Source organism: Carcharhinus amblyrhynchos, chromosome 1, assembly GCF_965287045.1.
Source record: "Carcharhinus amblyrhynchos chromosome 1, sCarAmb.v2.hapA, whole genome shotgun sequence".
NCBI classification, from domain to species: Eukaryota; Metazoa; Chordata; class Chondrichthyes; order Carcharhiniformes; family Carcharhinidae; genus Carcharhinus; species Carcharhinus amblyrhynchos.
In genome coordinates, this window is record NC_137324.1 from 81262699 (window position 1) to 81280133 (window position 17435).

General features: G+C 44.3%; 2 protein-coding genes across 3 annotated transcripts in view; one reads left to right on the forward strand and one right to left on the reverse strand.

The window, feature by feature from the left end:
- Positions 1 to 6326, reverse strand: slc10a4 (solute carrier family 10 member 4). The gene is made up of 3 exons (XM_080187912.1): positions 5839 to 6326; positions 5163 to 5373; positions 1 to 516 (listed from the first exon to the last, which is right to left on the reverse strand). The coding sequence occupies exons 1-3, from the start codon at positions 6324 to 6326 to the stop codon at positions 1 to 3; spliced, it is 1215 nt and encodes a 404-aa protein (XP_080044038.1).
- The window catches only part of LOC145342386 (peptidoglycan recognition protein 1-like), a 25270-nt gene continuing 10921 nt past the window's right edge, over positions 3087 to 17435 (forward strand). Inside the window, exons 1-3 of one of the 2 annotated variants that reach the window (XM_080187925.1) lie at positions 3088 to 3418; positions 4377 to 4425; positions 15940 to 15993. In XM_080187925.1, coding sequence (XP_080044051.1) covers positions 15948 to 15993 — 46 coding nt within the window. In that variant the 5' untranslated portion in view covers positions 3088 to 3418; positions 4377 to 4425; positions 15940 to 15947. Of the gene's footprint in view, positions 3419 to 4376; positions 4426 to 15939; positions 15994 to 17435 lie in introns of both variants that reach the window. The other variant, XM_080187935.1, reaches the window with a different exon arrangement.

Consider the following 17435-nt stretch of genomic DNA (forward strand, 5'->3'; position numbering starts at 1 on the left):
TCAGCTACTGCCAGGAGTGGGCTCCATCATCATAACACATTGTTCACTGCTATTCACAGCGCCATAGGCTGAATCAGTCACCTCTTCTTCCTTGAGCTTCTTGTATGAAATGTCTGTATCATCCTCTTGGTCTGACAGCTTCTTGTCTAATTCATCTCTTCTGTAGATTCTATATGCCAAAACAAACAGGGCAGCTTCTGTAGCTTGGAATAACGCGTAGAGCAGCGGGAACATGTAGATACCGCCAATTATCTGGGGCGGGAAGGCTAATTTCAGGATGGCTGTACAGAGTTGGACATTTTGACATCCAGTCTCCAAGGAAACTGTCCTCTTGCAGTTGGAAGGCAATTTGAAAAGAGCGCCTAGACCATAACCAGCGACATATCCAGCGAGAGGCATCAGCAGAGCCACAATGTACACAGAAGCTGGGATAGTGGCTAATTGATCAGGTCCCAGCAAGGTGCCAGTGAGGATAAAGAGCAGTATTAGAGTGACCGTCAAGGACCAGAGGGAAACCTAGAAAAAGAATATTGTTTTTTTTAAAAAAAGATCACCATGTGCAAATTCTACTCCTAGTTTAAATATTTCCCATTAATTTTCTAAATGTGAAATCAGTCACTGAACCTAGGTCAGATGCCTTCTGAATGGCAAAAAGTTCGAAACAGCAGAGGTCCAACTTGACGTGGACACAGGAAAGTAATCAAAAAGGTGAATGGGATGCTGACCTTTATATTAAAGTAATGAAAGTTATGCTTCAGCTATAGTAAGCCCTGGTTGGTGTACACCTGGAGTACTATAAGTGATCCTGGACACCACACTTTGGAAGGGGATGGTGGTACAGTGGTTAGGTTATTGAGGCTAATGCTCTGGGACATGAGTTCAAATCCAAAATAGCAACTAGTGAAATTTAAATTAATTTATAAATCTGAAACTAAAAGCTAGTTTCAGTAAAGGTGACCATTGTTGTACAATACATCTACTTCATTAGAGGCGATCTATCATTTATCCTTATCTGGTTTGGCCTACTCCAGATCCACATAATGAGGTTGACTCTTAACTCATTTGAAATGTTCAGCTCAAACACCTTTTATTGATGTTTTGTTTGCACTTCAGTCCCACACTCCTGATCTACGGGCACCTGGTGTGGAGAGGGGCACATCGGGATGCCGACCTCCTTGTGAACCTGCTGTTGGGCCTGGCGAGACATGCCATCAACAGGCCCAGGCAGTGGGCGATCGACGGGGCCGCCCGTCCCAACTGCCTGCCCCTCTACCGCGGCTAAGTTCGTGGCCAGGTGTCCCTGGAGAGGGAGCACGCGGTGTCCACGGGTGCAGTTGACACCTTCCGTGCCCGCTGGGCACTGCAGGGGCTGGTGTGCGTTATAGACCCTCACAACCACATTTTGATTTAATGTTTTAAGTTTCCTTTGGACTTTGGTTTCTGTTTGGGCCGTTTTCCCCCCCCTTCCTTTTTGGGGGGCTGCCCCTCTTAATTTGTCCCTAAGTTAATTTGAGTTGGTTTTACTCATTTGGTCCATGGAAAGAACTACCAAACCACTGCAAAAAGGTCAAATAAGAATAGTACAGACCACCTGACATTGACCAAGGCATTGGAAATCACAATAGCAAAGCTTGCCCAGCTGATCCTGCAAAATCCTCCCTGCTAACGAGCCAAAATAGGGAGAGCCATCAACAGACCAGTCAAGCAATGACCTTCCATAGCTATTGTCATGCTTATGGAACCATACCATACAGGTAATATCCCAGATGCCTCTATCTTGAGTTCTGTCCAACCATTGAGGCAGGACAGTAGTATACAGTCCTCAACATTGATTCCAGAGCCCACAAAATCTCACATCATCGAATAAGGAAATTTCTTGCCAGTTACCACCTACCTTCCTGATGAATCATTGCTGCTCCACATTGAATATCATTTAGAAGAAGCACTAATGGTTGCAATATACCCTGGTTGGGGAACTTCACCAAATGCCTGCCACTACTAAGCAAACGTTGAATGAAATTCTGCCAGACTGCAGAAAATGCTAAGGGAATGACCTACTTGTCCTCACCCTCTACCTATCATAGATGCACCTGCCAAGATACAATTAATAAATGGAGTGACCAATGCACAGACCTTGTGCAATTAAAACCCACTGACAGACTGAGTGCCACACATGATGGATGGTATCCTATCATCATGCTAAATGGAATAAATTTGAAACAAATCTAGCAATTCAAACTGGACATCCATGAGGTGCAGTGGGCCATCAGTATTAGCAGAATTGTATATAATCACAATCTGTAACCTCATGTCCCAGCAAATCCTCCACTCTACTATTACCATCAAACTCTGGATCAATGAGAAGTTCAGGACAGCATGCCATGAGCAACATCAGGCATACCTGGTGAAGCTACAACACAGGACTACTCACATATTAAATAGCAGAAGCAGCATACAAAGCATACAGCTAAGTAATCCCACAACAATCTAACCTCTATAGTCCCGCCACATGCAGCATAAACATTTTTGTTCTTCTCAATCTTGCATGGGTGACTGCTTATTCTGAAATTGGAATTCTGGTTTTGGGTCCTCCAACTAGGGGGAAATTCTCTCAGAATTCTCTCTGTCAAGCCCTTTTAGGATTTTAAAATCTATGTTTCAATAAGATCTCTTCACATCTTCTTAATTCTAGATAATGTAGGCAAAGTCAACTCAATATCTTCCCAGAGAGCATTCCCAGAATCAATCTAATGAATCTTCATCACACTCCATCCAGGAGTACATCTTTCCTAGGGTGAGGGGACCAAAATTGTACACTGTTTTCCAGCCATGATCTCACTAAGCCCCTATTTAATTGTTGTTTTCTTTACTCTAAAAAGTGATTGAAATATGAGACTCCATAAAATACCACTTGAATCTATGCAGTTCCCTTTTCTGTTTGCTATGTGGCAAAATAAATTTGAGGACATCAGTCCTGTGGATTATTATGAAGTGTTTACTTGCACTACATTTAATTTCTGCTTTTCAAGGCTTTTGAAGTAGGGTAAGATATTTATACTTACAAAAACTGATGGCAGTATGAACTTGATTTTCTAACAGTGAATTAAGGCAAATTATAAATCTTCTAATTAATAGTGGAAGCGGCAATATCAAAGGTATAGAATTACCAAACTGTGCAGTTGAACAAACATTTCACAGCCCAGAAGTGAAACCTGCAATTGAAGTGCTTTGGAAAATGCAGAAGTTCCGCTTAGCCCATGCCGAAGTGAAATGAAGAAGTTGCTAAACAAAGGTTTCAACCAAGTAGCCACTTCACAGTAAGAGAAGTGCCAACGTTAAATCACGCTGCTAGTGCACTGACCCGAACGTCTATTTTGCTTTTTATTCCCAATAACCTCTAACGGAACACTGCTCAAAGGTATGTGAGTTGTGACGCATCTTTATTTTCTTTACCATTTTTAATATAAATTATTAAGATAACATAGTGTTGCGAGACTTTTCAAATTTACCTGAACTCCGAGTTAGAGAGTATATCTCTTTAAATCGTATCCCAAGGACAGAACCACCAACTGCACCGGATGTCAGTATTAATGATGTAGATAAATTTATTATGATTCTTGCACCCTCAACCTTCTGAGGCAGAGGCAAGAGTAAAACAATCGGCACTGGTATTCTATCCATCGTTTAAATAAACTTCGCTATTGGTCTTGCTATTTTTCAACAGTGAGAGAATAACATTATGTTTAAATCTTTGTTTACATTTAATATATTAGACTTCCACACCAGAGAATTGCGATTGAGACCTGACACAGGACTCATTTGAAGGAGGTTAATGCAGAGCTACAAGAAAGTCGTTGAAATAATATAAAATTGTTGTTAAAGCACCAGTTCTTGCAATAGTGCAAAGTAGTTCTGATGCACTTTGATGGGAATTGTATCCTGCAATACATTGAAGCAAAGTAAGGAAGAACCCTTTCCTAATGCGCTGTTTCACATTACTTAGGTTTCACACAAAGTGTCAAATGTGAAAACGTATCTGAAAGGGTCCTTTGGATTACCTCAGCATCCAAATGACAGTGCTATTGAGTGTTTTAATATTGTGACAAAACAAATGATATGGTTCACTCTTTCTAAAATGAAGAATTGGCGGGTAAGGAGTTAAACATCACACTTGCATCCACCCGTATATACTATACCTCCTGGGAAAGCAGAGCGTGCTAAAATTCCAAAACTGTTTTCAAAGAAGGGTCCGAACACAAAACATTGACTAGCCTAGTCTCTCCATAGTTGCTGCCTGATCCGCTCAGAATTTCCACAAAAACAAATTTTTTATTTCAGATCTCAATTATCTGTTGAAATGTGCTTTTTGTTCTCAGTGTTCAGTCGAGGAATTGACTTCGAGAGCCCAGGTCCATCGACAAACCTGTAAGAGTCTACATTTGTAAGATCTATTTGTTGGGTTATTTTTGTTTTGCAAATGCCACTGGACTAGGTTGGAGTCTCCATGTGTCGGTTTAGATCGGAAATACATATAAACATAGTCGCAGTCAAATTTAATTTTTTTAGCTAGGTCACCTTTACTATGGCTGGATGAATGACTAATGGGGTTTGCTGAAGTGGGATGATGTCTTAAATCTGATGTCAGATCTGCTGTGAGTCAAGCCTTTAAATGCAGGCATCGCAGACTGTAATTTTTACATATATGTAATGCTTTTGCCAATGTTCATATGATCAAATCCTGACCCTGATTCATGTTTAAATTTCGCACGATTTATCAGGTTGTTTGCTTCATCCAGAAGGAAGGAGAAAAAGCTTCCGAGTTTTGGTACTAATGTAAAAGTCAAAACATTGCGGCTGCTAGAATCAGAATCAGAAAATGCTACAAAATCTCAGCAGATCTGGCAGCACCTGTGGAGAGAGAGAATGGAGCCAATGTTTCGAGTCTGGCTAATCCTTCGTCAGGGCTGAGGAATAGACATATTCGACTGGAAGCTTTAACTATCTCTCTCCACACGGATGCTGCCGGACCCGCTGAATTCTTCCAACACTTTCTGCTTTTCGCTGCTTTTTTGAGTTTGCTTTGTTTGAACAAACTATGGCGAGGCTAGTGCCAGGATTACACAAGGAGGGACACCACACTCGGCCCATTCCGGTCACTGTACCTTCAATAGAAAGTCTGCAGCTCGGCTGTACTTGTGTCTGAGAAACACCCCCACGCCAATGGGGATCAAAGTGCAGCAGAGGGTCAGGGTTATCGCCCCGAGGGGCATCAGCTGAACGACAGGAGTGTTAATCCAGGCTTGGCTGTACATCCACAGACACAAGGGCATCAGGATCAGAGCCAGCAGCGTGGAGGAGATGGTCATGATGATACTAAAAAGGAAAGGGGAGACAGATTAGACAAACACTGCAGTGTGTGGATCCGGCAGCAGGGCAGTCCCTGGACCATTCACTATCTCACAGGACCATCCTCCACTCAGAGGGAGTGTGGACCCAATAACCACATCAGCACATTCAGCCCGGCCTCTTCATCCTCTTCAGCCCCCTACCCTCAACCTCACCCTCCCTCACCTCCACTCTCACCCTCACACACCCCTACCCAAAACCTTCCTCACCCTCATCCACCTTCACCTCCACCCCTGTCGTCCCAACCTCACCGTCCCCCGCCCTCTCTGCGGGTTCCTCTCCCCCTTGCCCCTGCCCCATGCCCCTCTCTTTCAATGGTGCGGGTGTTTTGAGCTTCTCAGCTTGGTTTAGTTTAACGCGGACAGTGGCTGGTGTAAATACATCAAATGATGGATTGGCTGCTCCCTGAGCGGTGCAGCCACAGTTTCTTACCTGAGGTTCATGTCTCCATTAACCAGCAGACACATGATGTTGGAGAGGTTTCCCCCAGGGCAGCAACCACACAGGAGCACGGCCACCGCAGCCACTTCACTCAGACAGAAAATCAAAGCCAAGAGAAAGGCAATCAGAGGCATGATAACAAACTGGGAGATAGCAGCCAGCAGCACCCCTACGGGTCTCCCCAGGTGGTATCCCGGGTGGTTAGTCTCCACTGTGCAGCCCAAGCCCAGCATGGTGAGGCTCAGAATCCCCCCCACCAGCACATCGATGCCCTGGTTCAGAGCAGAGTCCCAGGAAGCTGCGGCGGGGCTGACGGGGGGAAGCTCACTGGGGGTAACATCCCCCAGGGTGGAACTTTTCTGGCTCCAGAGGCTGGTGACACTCACAGCGTCGCTGTTATAGTAATCTGTGAAATTCAAAATATCCGAGAAAACTGCCGGGACCCAGGTAACATTTTCTGCTGAAGTGTTGTTCGCCATCTCTATGGGACTGTCTGTAAGCTATGTCTCTGTTCCAGAGAGGACACACACTATATTTATATCAGCAGCCTACAATCCCCTGAGCCCACTGATCGATGGTTTCTTCCAGGGGGGTTTATTGAGGAGTGAGAACTCTTGGCCACGTTCGAAGCAACAGAAAGCCTGATTAGCATCTTTTTCAAGAGAGGACACAGATTTCTGAGCGCATCCTCCTCTCTGCCCTTTTTGTATTCATCGAGATTTCCATTTCTGGAACTAAACAGAACGATCTCCACTCGGTGAGAAATTACAGAATTGGGAACCACTCCACCAAGTTACTGATAATAAATGTAAATTCTATTTCATGCCGATTTCTTTGGGTACTATTAATTATTTGATATTTTAAAGCAGTGGAACGGCACATATTCTTTCTATTCTTGTACTGTGTGTGTGCAGGAAGTGCAGAGGTGTGTAGGTGATGTGGATGGAAACTGGTCACTTTCAGTTAGTAAATATCCAGACTCCTCCCGCTGCAGGTTAGTTTTCAACCCCGCATCCTATCTGTCAGAAAAAAAAACGCACATCGAGGAAAGCGGCTGGAAATGATGATATTTCTCCTAATTTCAACCGATTTCCCTCCCTGATGCTCACTTGGGAGCTGCTGCCCTCATTGTCAACAGTGAGTGAGACAGATCCACACTCACCCACGCTGCTGGCGAGTTTCCCCCGCTGTTTCTGCGGGAAATGTGGGATCAGTTGTTCACGGAAGGATCACAAAATAAACTTGCTTCTTAGACCGTCTCGGGGCCCCCAGCGTATTTGAAACGCGGTGCTCGTTATTCTGAAGAAAGGCAGCCACTGAAATCAGACGAAGGTAAAACTCTGCATCAGAGCTCACACAGCGAGATATATATAAAAAAACTTTCTTGTGAAGCAAGAAACAATTCCCATTAGCTCCAATCTTGCTTCTGAATGTTTATTGCGCCTGTTTATTTTCAATCTTCTTTTTAAATAGCAGGTGTTGACATGGGGTGAAAGTTGGGGTGACTGAGCCTGGTAGCGACTCCAGCCTCAGAGTGAGCACTCATGCACTTAAATGAATTCCTGGTGCCATTAGGTTCAGTAACTCACCGCAGTTGGGAGTATCAGTACCTGAAGCTTGAACTAAAATGTTGAAGAAATGGAAAGCGCAGATCTATCCTCATTGAATAGCCTGTCCTTATTAAAGTGGCCCTCCAGGACAGGCAGAGAGGGAACCAACTGCAGAGTAAAATCCTCTCTAATTTTATCCCAACCACAGGATTTAGCCCCAACTGGAGGCGAATGTGCTGCAACTTGTCCAGTTGAGATTTTACACTTGCTAGAAGGGCCTTTCCTCAATGTCACAGCCAAATCCACTGGTGACAGTTTACTGCTCTGAATTCTTGCCTACCAGAAATGTAAAAATTCAAGGGTTCTCCCAGGTAGAAGCTTCTTTCCTGATTGGGAAGGAAGTCCCAGGGGAGGGTCTGCTTGCCTCTCTGTCTCTCCACCAAGATGGTCGGAGCGATGTGTTCAAAGTGGGGGAAATAAAGATTGGTTCAGTGGAGGATCATGCACAAACTGGGCTACGTGACACTGCCTCACCCAACAGGCCACAACACAGCTGGATACCCTGCTGTGGAAAAACACTAAGCGAGGGAGAACCTCCTTCACCCCTCCTGGTTCCCTAGGACAACTCTTTGCCAGTGGGTGTGTGGCTCTGGGATGAATCTGCTGAGTCACTTGAGGATTCTCAGCCCAACACACTCATGGTTTCCAGGGACTGGTTACCAATGACTCAAAACTGTGCTGAACTAAGAACACTGCAGCACAGGAACAGGCCCCTTCAATGCACCGTCTGTGCCAACACAGATGCCCCTCTAATCTAATATTTTCTTGTCTCCAGGTGGACCATATTCCTCTATTCCCTGCATATTCATGTATCTATCCAGATGCCTCTTGTTATAGAATCTGCTTCCACCACCTCCTCCGCCAGCCCGTTCCAGGCATTCACTGCCCTCTGTGTGAAAAATTTGCTCCTTGCATCTGTTTCCCCCTCTCACTCTCAGTCTATACCCCAGAGTAATTGACGCTTCAACCCTGGGAAAAAGGCTCTGACCATCCACTCTATCCAAGCCTGTCATAATCTTGTAATCCTCTATCTGGTCCCCCCTCATCCTCTGATGCGCCAATGAAAATAATCCAAGCTTGTTCAACTTCTTTTCTTCATAGTCCATATCCTCCAAATCATGCAACATCCTGGTAAATCTCTTCTGCACCCTTTCCAATGCATCAACATCCTTTCGGTAGCATGGTAACCAGAATTGTACACAAACCTCCAAATGCAGCCTAATCAAAATCTTATACAGCTGCAACATAATTTTCCAATTCCTATACTCAACGCCCCGGCCGATGAAGGTCAGCGTGCCATATGCCTTTTTGACACCTTGTCTACCTGAGTTGCCACCTTTAGGGAACTGTGAATCTGCATGCCTAGATCCCTTTGTATGCTAATATTTCTAACGGCACTACCATTTATTGTGCATTTTCCTTTTGTAGTAGATCTTCCAAATTGCATCACCTCAGATTTGTCTGGGTTAAATTTCATCTGCCATCTTTTGGTCCAGGTCCCAGCCAATTTATATCCTGCTGTATCCTCTGACAATCCTCCTCACTATCCACTACTCCCCCAATTTTTGTTTCATCTGCAAATTTATGAATCAGACTATCTATGTTTTCCTCCAAATCATTTATATATATTACAAACAACAGATGTCCCAGCACTGATTCTTGAGGAACACCACTTGTCACAGACCTCCAGTTAGAAAAATATTTCCATTGCTACTCTTTGCTTTCTATGCCCAAGCCAGTTTTGTATCCATCTTACCAGCTCATCTCAGATTCCATATGACTTCATGTTCTTTATCAGCCTACCATGAGGAACCTTATCAAAGGCTTTACTAAAATCCATGTATATAACATCCACTGCCCTGCCCTGGTCAATTTTTCTTGTCACTTCCTCAAAGAACTCAACTAAGTTTGTGAGACATGACCTTTCCTTCACAAAACCATGCTGCCTATTGCTAATAAGCCTATTCGCTTCCAGATGTAAGTATATCCTGTCCCTAAGAATTTTCTCCAATAATTTCCCCACCACCACTGTAGGGCTTACACGCCTGTAATTTCTTGGATTGTCTCTTCTGCCCTTCTTAAACAGAAGAACAATGTTAGCTACTCTCCAATCTTCTGGTACCTCACCCGTGGCTAAAGAGGATATAAAGATTTTGGCCAAGGTCTCAGCAATTTCTTCCCTCGCCTCTCTTAGTATTCTGGGATATCTGGCCCTGGAGACTTGTCCACCTTAATGTTTTTCAAAACCTCCAATACCTCCTCCCTTTTTATCTCAACATGCCCTAGAATGTCAACATCCTCCTTTCTACACTCACCTGTCCAGTTCATTTCCCAGAACCAGGACTAAGATAGCCTGTTCCTGAATTGGACTGTCTACATATTGCATCAAGAAGAATTCTTGGACACACTGAACAAACTCTGCCCCACCCAAGCCTCTAGCATTAAATGAATCCCAGTCTATGTTGGGGAAGTTAAAATCACCCATCACAACAACCCTGTTGTTTTTACATCTTCTTGTAATCAGCTGACATTTCAGTTTCTCCACTTCACACTGGTTGTTGGGAGGCCTGTAATACATCTCCAACCGTGTGATTGCATCACTCCTGTTACTGAGTTCTACCCATATTGCCTCACTGCATGATCCCACTAAGGTGTCCTCCCTCAGTTTAGCTGTGACATTCTCCTTAATTAGTAATGCAACACCTCTTTTGTCACTCTCTCTATCTCACCTGAACCATCTAAATCCTGGAATGCTAAACTGTCAGTCTTGCCCTTCTTTCATCCATAATTGCCACAACATCATAGTTCCATGTAGTAATCCAAGCTTTAAGTTCATCCGCCTCATCCGACATGGTCCTTGCATTAAAGCAAACACACTTGAGACCATTTGTCTTGTCATGTTTTGTACTCTTTCCCTGTGTTTTATTTCTCTTAGTCTTATTGGACCCATTCACTGAGTTCTCCCCAGTCTCCGTATTCTGTACTGTGGCCCTTCTTGATTTTTGTCTTTGGTTTTTCTGTCTTTCACTTTTCCTCTTACTGCTTTCTGTTTCTGTCTCCACTTTCTGATAACTTCCGGCATTGATTCCCATTCCCCCGCCACATTAGTTTAACCTCCCCAACTGTACTAGCAAACACTCCCCCAGGACATTGGTTCCAGTCCTGCCCCATTGCAGAGCATCCGATTTGTATTGGTTCCACCTCCCCCGAACTGATTCCAATGTCCTAGGAATTTGAATCCCTCCCTCTTGCACCATCTTGCAAGCCACATATTCATCTTAGCTATCCTAACATTCCTACTCTGACTAGTACATGGCACTGGGAGCAATCCTGAGATTACTACCTTTGAGCTCCTACTTTTTAGTCTAACTCCTAACTCCCTAAATTCAGCTTGTAGGACCTCATCCTGTTTTTTACTTATATCGTTGGTACCTATATGCACCATGACAGCTGGCTGTTCACCCTTCCCCTCCAGAATGCCCTGCAGTCGCTCTGAGTCATCCTTGACCCTTGCAACAGAGGAGCAACACACCATCCTGGAGTCTCGTCTGCATCCGCAGAAATGCCTGTCTATTCTCCTTACAGTTGAGTCCCCTATCACTATAACTCTGCCACTTTTTTCTTCTGCCTTCTTGTGCAGCAGAGCCAACTATGGTGCCATGAACCTGGCTGCTGCCATTTTCTCCACATAAGCCATTTCCCCCAAAATATACAAAACAGTATATCTGTTTTGGAGGAGCCGATCGAATGGGCCCCTGCATTGCCTTCCTACTGTTTCCCTATCTGGTGGTCACCCATTTCCTATCTCCCTCAGTAATTTAAGAACATAAGAACATAAGAAATAGGAGCAGGAGTAGGCCATCTAGCCCTTCGAGCCTGCCCCGCCATTCAATAAGATCATGGCTGATCTGTTGTGGCTCAGTTCCACTTTCCCGCCCTCTCCCCATAACCCTTAATCCCCTCTCTTATCAAGAACCCATCAACCCGCTTCTTAAAAATATTTAGCGAGGCAGCCTCCACCACTTCAACGGGCAGAGAATTCCAGAGATTCACCACCCTTTGAGTGAAGAAGTTCCTCCTCAACTCCGTTCTAAACCGCCTCCCCTTTATCTTGAGGCTGTGCCCCCTAGTCCTACTGTCTTTTTTGAGCGGGAAGAGTCTCTCCACCTCTATCCTATCCATCCCAGTCATCATCTTATACGTCTCAATGAGATCTCCCTTCATTCTTCTAAACTCTAACGAGTACAAGCCTAGTTTATTCAGCCTCTCCTCATAGCTCAATCCCCTCAACTCCGGCATCAGCCTAGTAAATCTGCAGTCTGACCAACTCACTGAACGTACTATCCACAACTTCCTCATCATGGATGCTCTAAAGTGAATCCATCTGCAGTTTCACAGCTGTCAAGCGGTCGGACAGGAGCTGCAGCTGGACACACTTATTGCACGTAAAGGAAGCAGGGCCTGCAGAAGGGTCCTTGAATTTACACATAACACAAGAGGAGCACGACACAGGTCTGGGATCTCCTGCCATGACTTAACCCTTGAGTTAACTTACAACAACAACTACATCCCAAGACCAAAAAAGGGATGGAAAAACTACTTACCAGTCACCAGCCAATCACTGATGTGATGCACAGTTCAATTTCTTTCCACCACTGACTTGCTCTTGAGTTTCCCTCGCAGGTCCGCCTCTCCGCTCCTCCCAAAGATGAGCATCTCTTTCCCCTCAGCACCAAATTCCACTCGGCTTCGAATTCCTTAAACCCTTTCTCTGGCTGAATTATAGGCCGGTTAGTTTAACATCTGTTGTAGGTAAAATGTTAGAATCCGTGATCAAGGAGAAAATAGCGAGGCATCTTGAGGAGAATTGTTTGGTAGAGCAGGCGCAGCACGGTTTCGTTAAGGGGAAGTCGTGTCTGACGAATTTATTGGAGTTCTATGAGGATGTGTCTAGGGCGGTGGATAGAGGAGAGCCGGTGGATGTGGTCTTTCTTGATTTTCAGAAGGCGTTTGATAAGGTGCCTCACAAGAGGTTATTACAGAAGGTCAGGGGGCATGGAGTTGGGGGTAGGGTGTTAGCGTGGATAGGGGATTGGTTGTCAAATAGGAGGCAGAGAGTGCGGGTCAATGGGTGCTATTTGGATTGCCAGTTGGTGACTAGCGGAGTGCCCCAGGGGTCGGTGCTGGGGCCTCAGCTATTTACCATTTATATAGATGATCTGGAGGAGGGAACCGAGTGTATGGTGTCGAAATTTGCTGATGACACCAAGATTGGTGGAATGGCAAATTGCGCGGAGGGTGTGGAAAGTCTGCAGAAGGATCTAGATAGGCTGGGCGAATGGGCCAGGAACTGGCAAATGGAATTTAATGTTGGCAAATGTGAGGTTGTCCACTTTGGTAGGAATAATGGTAGGAAGGACTATTACTTACATGGCGAAAAACTGCAGCAGGCGACAGTGCAGAGGGACCTCGGGGTCCTTGTGCATGAGTCGCAAAAACCCAGCCTGCAGGTGCAGCAGGTGGTCAGGAAGGTGAATGGGATGCTGGCCTTCATAGCGAGGGGGATTGAATATAAAAGTAGGGAGGTCTTGCTGCAGCTGTATAGGGCACTGGTGAGGCCACAGCTGGAGTACTGTGTGCAGTTTTGGTCGCCGCACTTACACAAGGATATTTTGGCCTTGGAGGGAGTGCAGAGGAGGTTTACTAGGCTGATACTGGAGTTGAGGGGGTTGAACTATGAGGAGAGGCTGAATAAACTAGGCTTGTACTCGTTAGAGTTTAGAAGAATGAGGGGGGATCTCATTGAGACGTATAAGATGATGAATGGGATGGATAGGATAGAGGTGGAGAGGCTCTTCCCGCTCAGAAAGGACAGTAGGACTAGAGGGCACAGCCTCAAGATAAAGGGGGGTGGTTTAGAACGGAGTTGAGGAGGAACTTCTTCACTCAAAGGGTGGTGAATCTCTGGAATTCTCTGCCCGTTGAAGTGGTGGAGGCTACCTCGCTAAATATATTTAAGACGCGGGTTGATGGGTTTTTGATAAGCGAGGGGATTAAGGGTTATGGGGAGAGTGCGGGAATGTGGAACTGAGCCACGACAGATCAGCCATGATCTTATTGAATGGCGGGGCAGGCTCGAAGGGCTAGATGGCCTACTCCTGCTCCTATTTCTTATGTTCTTATGCTGAATCTCACTCCGGCTGTAGTCTCTCGTCCACTGGTACATGCAAGTTCACTGTGTTGAGACTGACAAATATTATTTGACAGAAGACATTGCACTTATGCAACATCTCTCACAATCACCTAAATTCAGCCAGTTAAGTATTCTTATAAAGTCAAGTCACTATTACAATGTGGGAAACACAGCAGCCAATTTTGCACAATTAAATAATGACCTTATGGTGCTGCTGATTGAGGGAATTTGGTTCAGACACCAACCAGGATAACTCCCTGCTCTTTGTAATAGTTTGAAGCTTTCCATGTCACTATTGGCATCCCCTACTCTTTGAATTCACATAATTCCACATTTCCTATAGAATCCCTAGAGTGCAAAAGGAGGCCATTTGGCCCATTGAGTCTGCACTGAGCACAATCTCACACAGACCCCATTTCCATAACCCCACATTTTCCTTGTGAATCCCCCTGACACTAAGGGGCGATAAAGCATTGCCAATCAACGTAACTCACACATCTTTGGACCGTGAAAGGAAACTAGAGCACCCGGAGGAAACCCACACAGACATGGGGAGAACATGCTGTCTCCACACAGGCAGTAACTGTGGCCAGAATTGAACCTGGGTTCCTAGTGCTCTGAAGCAGCAGCGCTAACCACTGTGCCACTGTGCCAAACCTGTGCTAATTTTTTCCAGGCTGTTCTTTCAACATGAGCCTGTTCTCTGGAATCTGCATTATTCTATCCTCTCCAGCTCTGCTTTCAGTGACCCCTCAATCCTATTCCAAGCTCCATGTCCACTGGAGCATTTTGCACCAGGAAATGTTGCAGGCCATTGGTGGCTGGGAGCCCGTCTCCCATATAGTCTATTTTGCTTTGTTTATTGTAATGCCTGATTTAATGGGATTGAGGCTTGGAGTTTTCACCTGAACGTTTTTGATATTGTAGTCCATGCGCCAACCTGGAGGTAAACACAGACTGTTCTTTGGAAATATTACATTGCTGATTTTTTTTCTAGCAAATCAAGATCAAATCCTGCTTGTTGAATATTTTTTTTGTGTGTTGGAAAGGATGTTGGATGATGAATAATGAGTTTGCTTGAAGAAACTAATACAGCTTAGATGCAATATGATACAGAATGATGTTTCTCACTTTGTGATATTATCTCAAAGATGCGAGACTGACTTCAGAACTCATTCACTGAATTAAACATAGAAATGTTGGGATGAATTTTACCAGGAGTTCCTGTCTCCCCTCCCAGCTCACCAATCTTAAAATGAGCTGCTCTGCAGGGAAGACAAGCTGTGAGTATTAACTCAGGGAAGGGAAGTCCCACCCTTGGGAGCTACGGGACAATCTGATATGCCAGATGCTGAGTAGGCCCAGCAGGGACAGAATGCAGGGGTGGGGGTCAGGTTTTGGAGGACAGGTGGGGTGCAAAAAGCAGGAAATCCATGGAGAACTTTTTAAAAAATGTTTTTTACTCCATCCTTAAAGTTACAAATGCTCAGAGCGGACCATGCAAATTCAAATCCATTTCTTGCTTGCTCCAAAAACTAAATTCAAATTCCAATTGAATCCAATTCAAGGTCCCCACAAGAGAGACAAACAATTTCTGAGCTGACAAGATAAGGCATTGCGGCCCTCCTTGGGCTTGATTCACACTTGATTTTAACCAAAAAGTGGAAATTCATGGGGAGCATCCTAAGGACAAGGCTTCATACTCTACAAATGGTTTAGTGAGTGAGATATAGAGATGGGGAAAGAGATCAGACTCTCCTCACTCCTTAGTGTGTTCAGTGTATTCTTTTTGACTTCTTTACCTGTGATTTCATGGCAGGTTTTCTGCTGTGCGATTAAACTAGAAATGACACCGCAATTTATTTTAATGGCTGAGACAAGGGATTTCTCCTGGTGACTGCATGCGTTTGCTCTGAGCAGCAAGCAAATACAGTTTTTCATCATTTATACCTGCATGTGTTCAGGTCAATGAAGTCACTGATGCCCGCCCACATCCATGAAGGAATAAAAAATGCATTTGCTGTTCACCAAACAACTTGAGGTCACGATTGCAGCCACGATCTCCTCTTGATATATTATCTGTGTTCATACACATAAGATACATCTCCATTACCACACTGCACAAGTCTGAAATGCCTGCAATCAATTTCTATGAATGATGAGGATGTTTTTACAAGTGAACTTAAGGCAGTAACAAACTGAACCTGGAAAAGTCTATTCCTGTTATATTTTTAAGAGCCAAAAGTGTTTATTTTAAAAGGCTAGTTATTAAATTTCTTTTTGTTTTAGTTGAGAGAATGATGATCCTCCTTGTGATTTCTGGAATTTTCCTTTCAGTCCAAGGTAAACAGACACAATTCATCACATAAATTGGGAGCATTGACTGATAATCCTGTTTCTCATATTTCATAGTAAGAATTCATTAACTGTTTTGGATGATGTTTATCAGATTATCATTCTGTCTCAGTACCTTCTCTCAAAAATCAGTTATATTCCTTTCAGTTAAATATTGCGAAGAGTAAAATCACTTTGGACCCTGACAAAACTCTGCCCATTGATTTCATCCTTTTCCCTGGTTGCTGTCTGAGGCTGGACCAGATAAGTCACAACATCACTCTCACATTTGACCATGAGATGAGTTTTAGACCAGATAGCTGCTTCATCATCAGGATTTACTACTTCCACCTCCATAACAATCCCTATGTTAGCCCTTACCCAAACTCATCTGCAGCTGAAGCCCTCATCCATACCTTTGTTATCCCTACTTTGATTATTTTAACACTCTCCTGGTAGCCCTTCTTACCTCCACCCCCACCACCTACACACACCTGTAAACTTGAAGCCATCCAAAACTCTACTGCCAGTATCTTAACTCACACCAAGTCCCATTAACCAATCGCCTCTTTGTTTCTGTAACCAATATTAGTTCCTGAGCTGACCATACTTCAGTTTTATAATTCTCATCCTTGCTGTTAGCTCCTTCCATTTACTTTTCCTGCCTACCTCTGTAACCTCCTAAGCCCCAGAGCCCTCATATATCTTGATGCTCCCTTACTTTTGGCCTCTTGTGCATCCCCTATTTCAATTGCTCCAGCATTAATGGCTGTGTCTTTGGCAGCTGTTAAGCCCTAAGCTCTGGGATTCTCTTCCTAAACATCTCTGCCTCACTACCATCATTTCCTCCTTTTAAGACACTCTTAGCTCTTTGACCAATCTTTGGCTTGGTGTTCAATTTTACTTGATAGTATTCCTGTGAAGAGCCTTGAGACATTTGACCATGTTTCTTCTATATAAATGCAAATTGTTGTTGGAAAAATTGTTATTGCTGAGCCAGTCTGTGTAAGTCATTGAACATGCAACATGCAATGACCCTGGGTTGAATTATATGCTGCGCTGTGGATGGATTTACAGGCAGTGAGTGGATGGATGCAGTCCCAGCCGTGGCCAGTGCTCCTCGTGGATACACAGGACTATCTGGCTCTTTGTAAAACTACAGTGTAAACAAAGCTGGGCTGGAAAATTTGTGGAAAAAAAGCACCAATGGCATTTTATGTCCTTACACAGGCCTGTAAATCTACCCACCAGGCAGCTTAAAATTCTGTCCAGGGTAATTGGATGCTGTATCTTCCAGGATTTATGTAAGTATAAATGCTGACTCATCTGTCATATTCCTTATTTCCATTTCCATGAACATCCCAGGTCTATGACTACACCATCCCCCAGAGACAGGTTCAGTTCCGGGAACAGTCCTGATCCATGTCCCAAGCCCCCAAAGTAAAGATTCA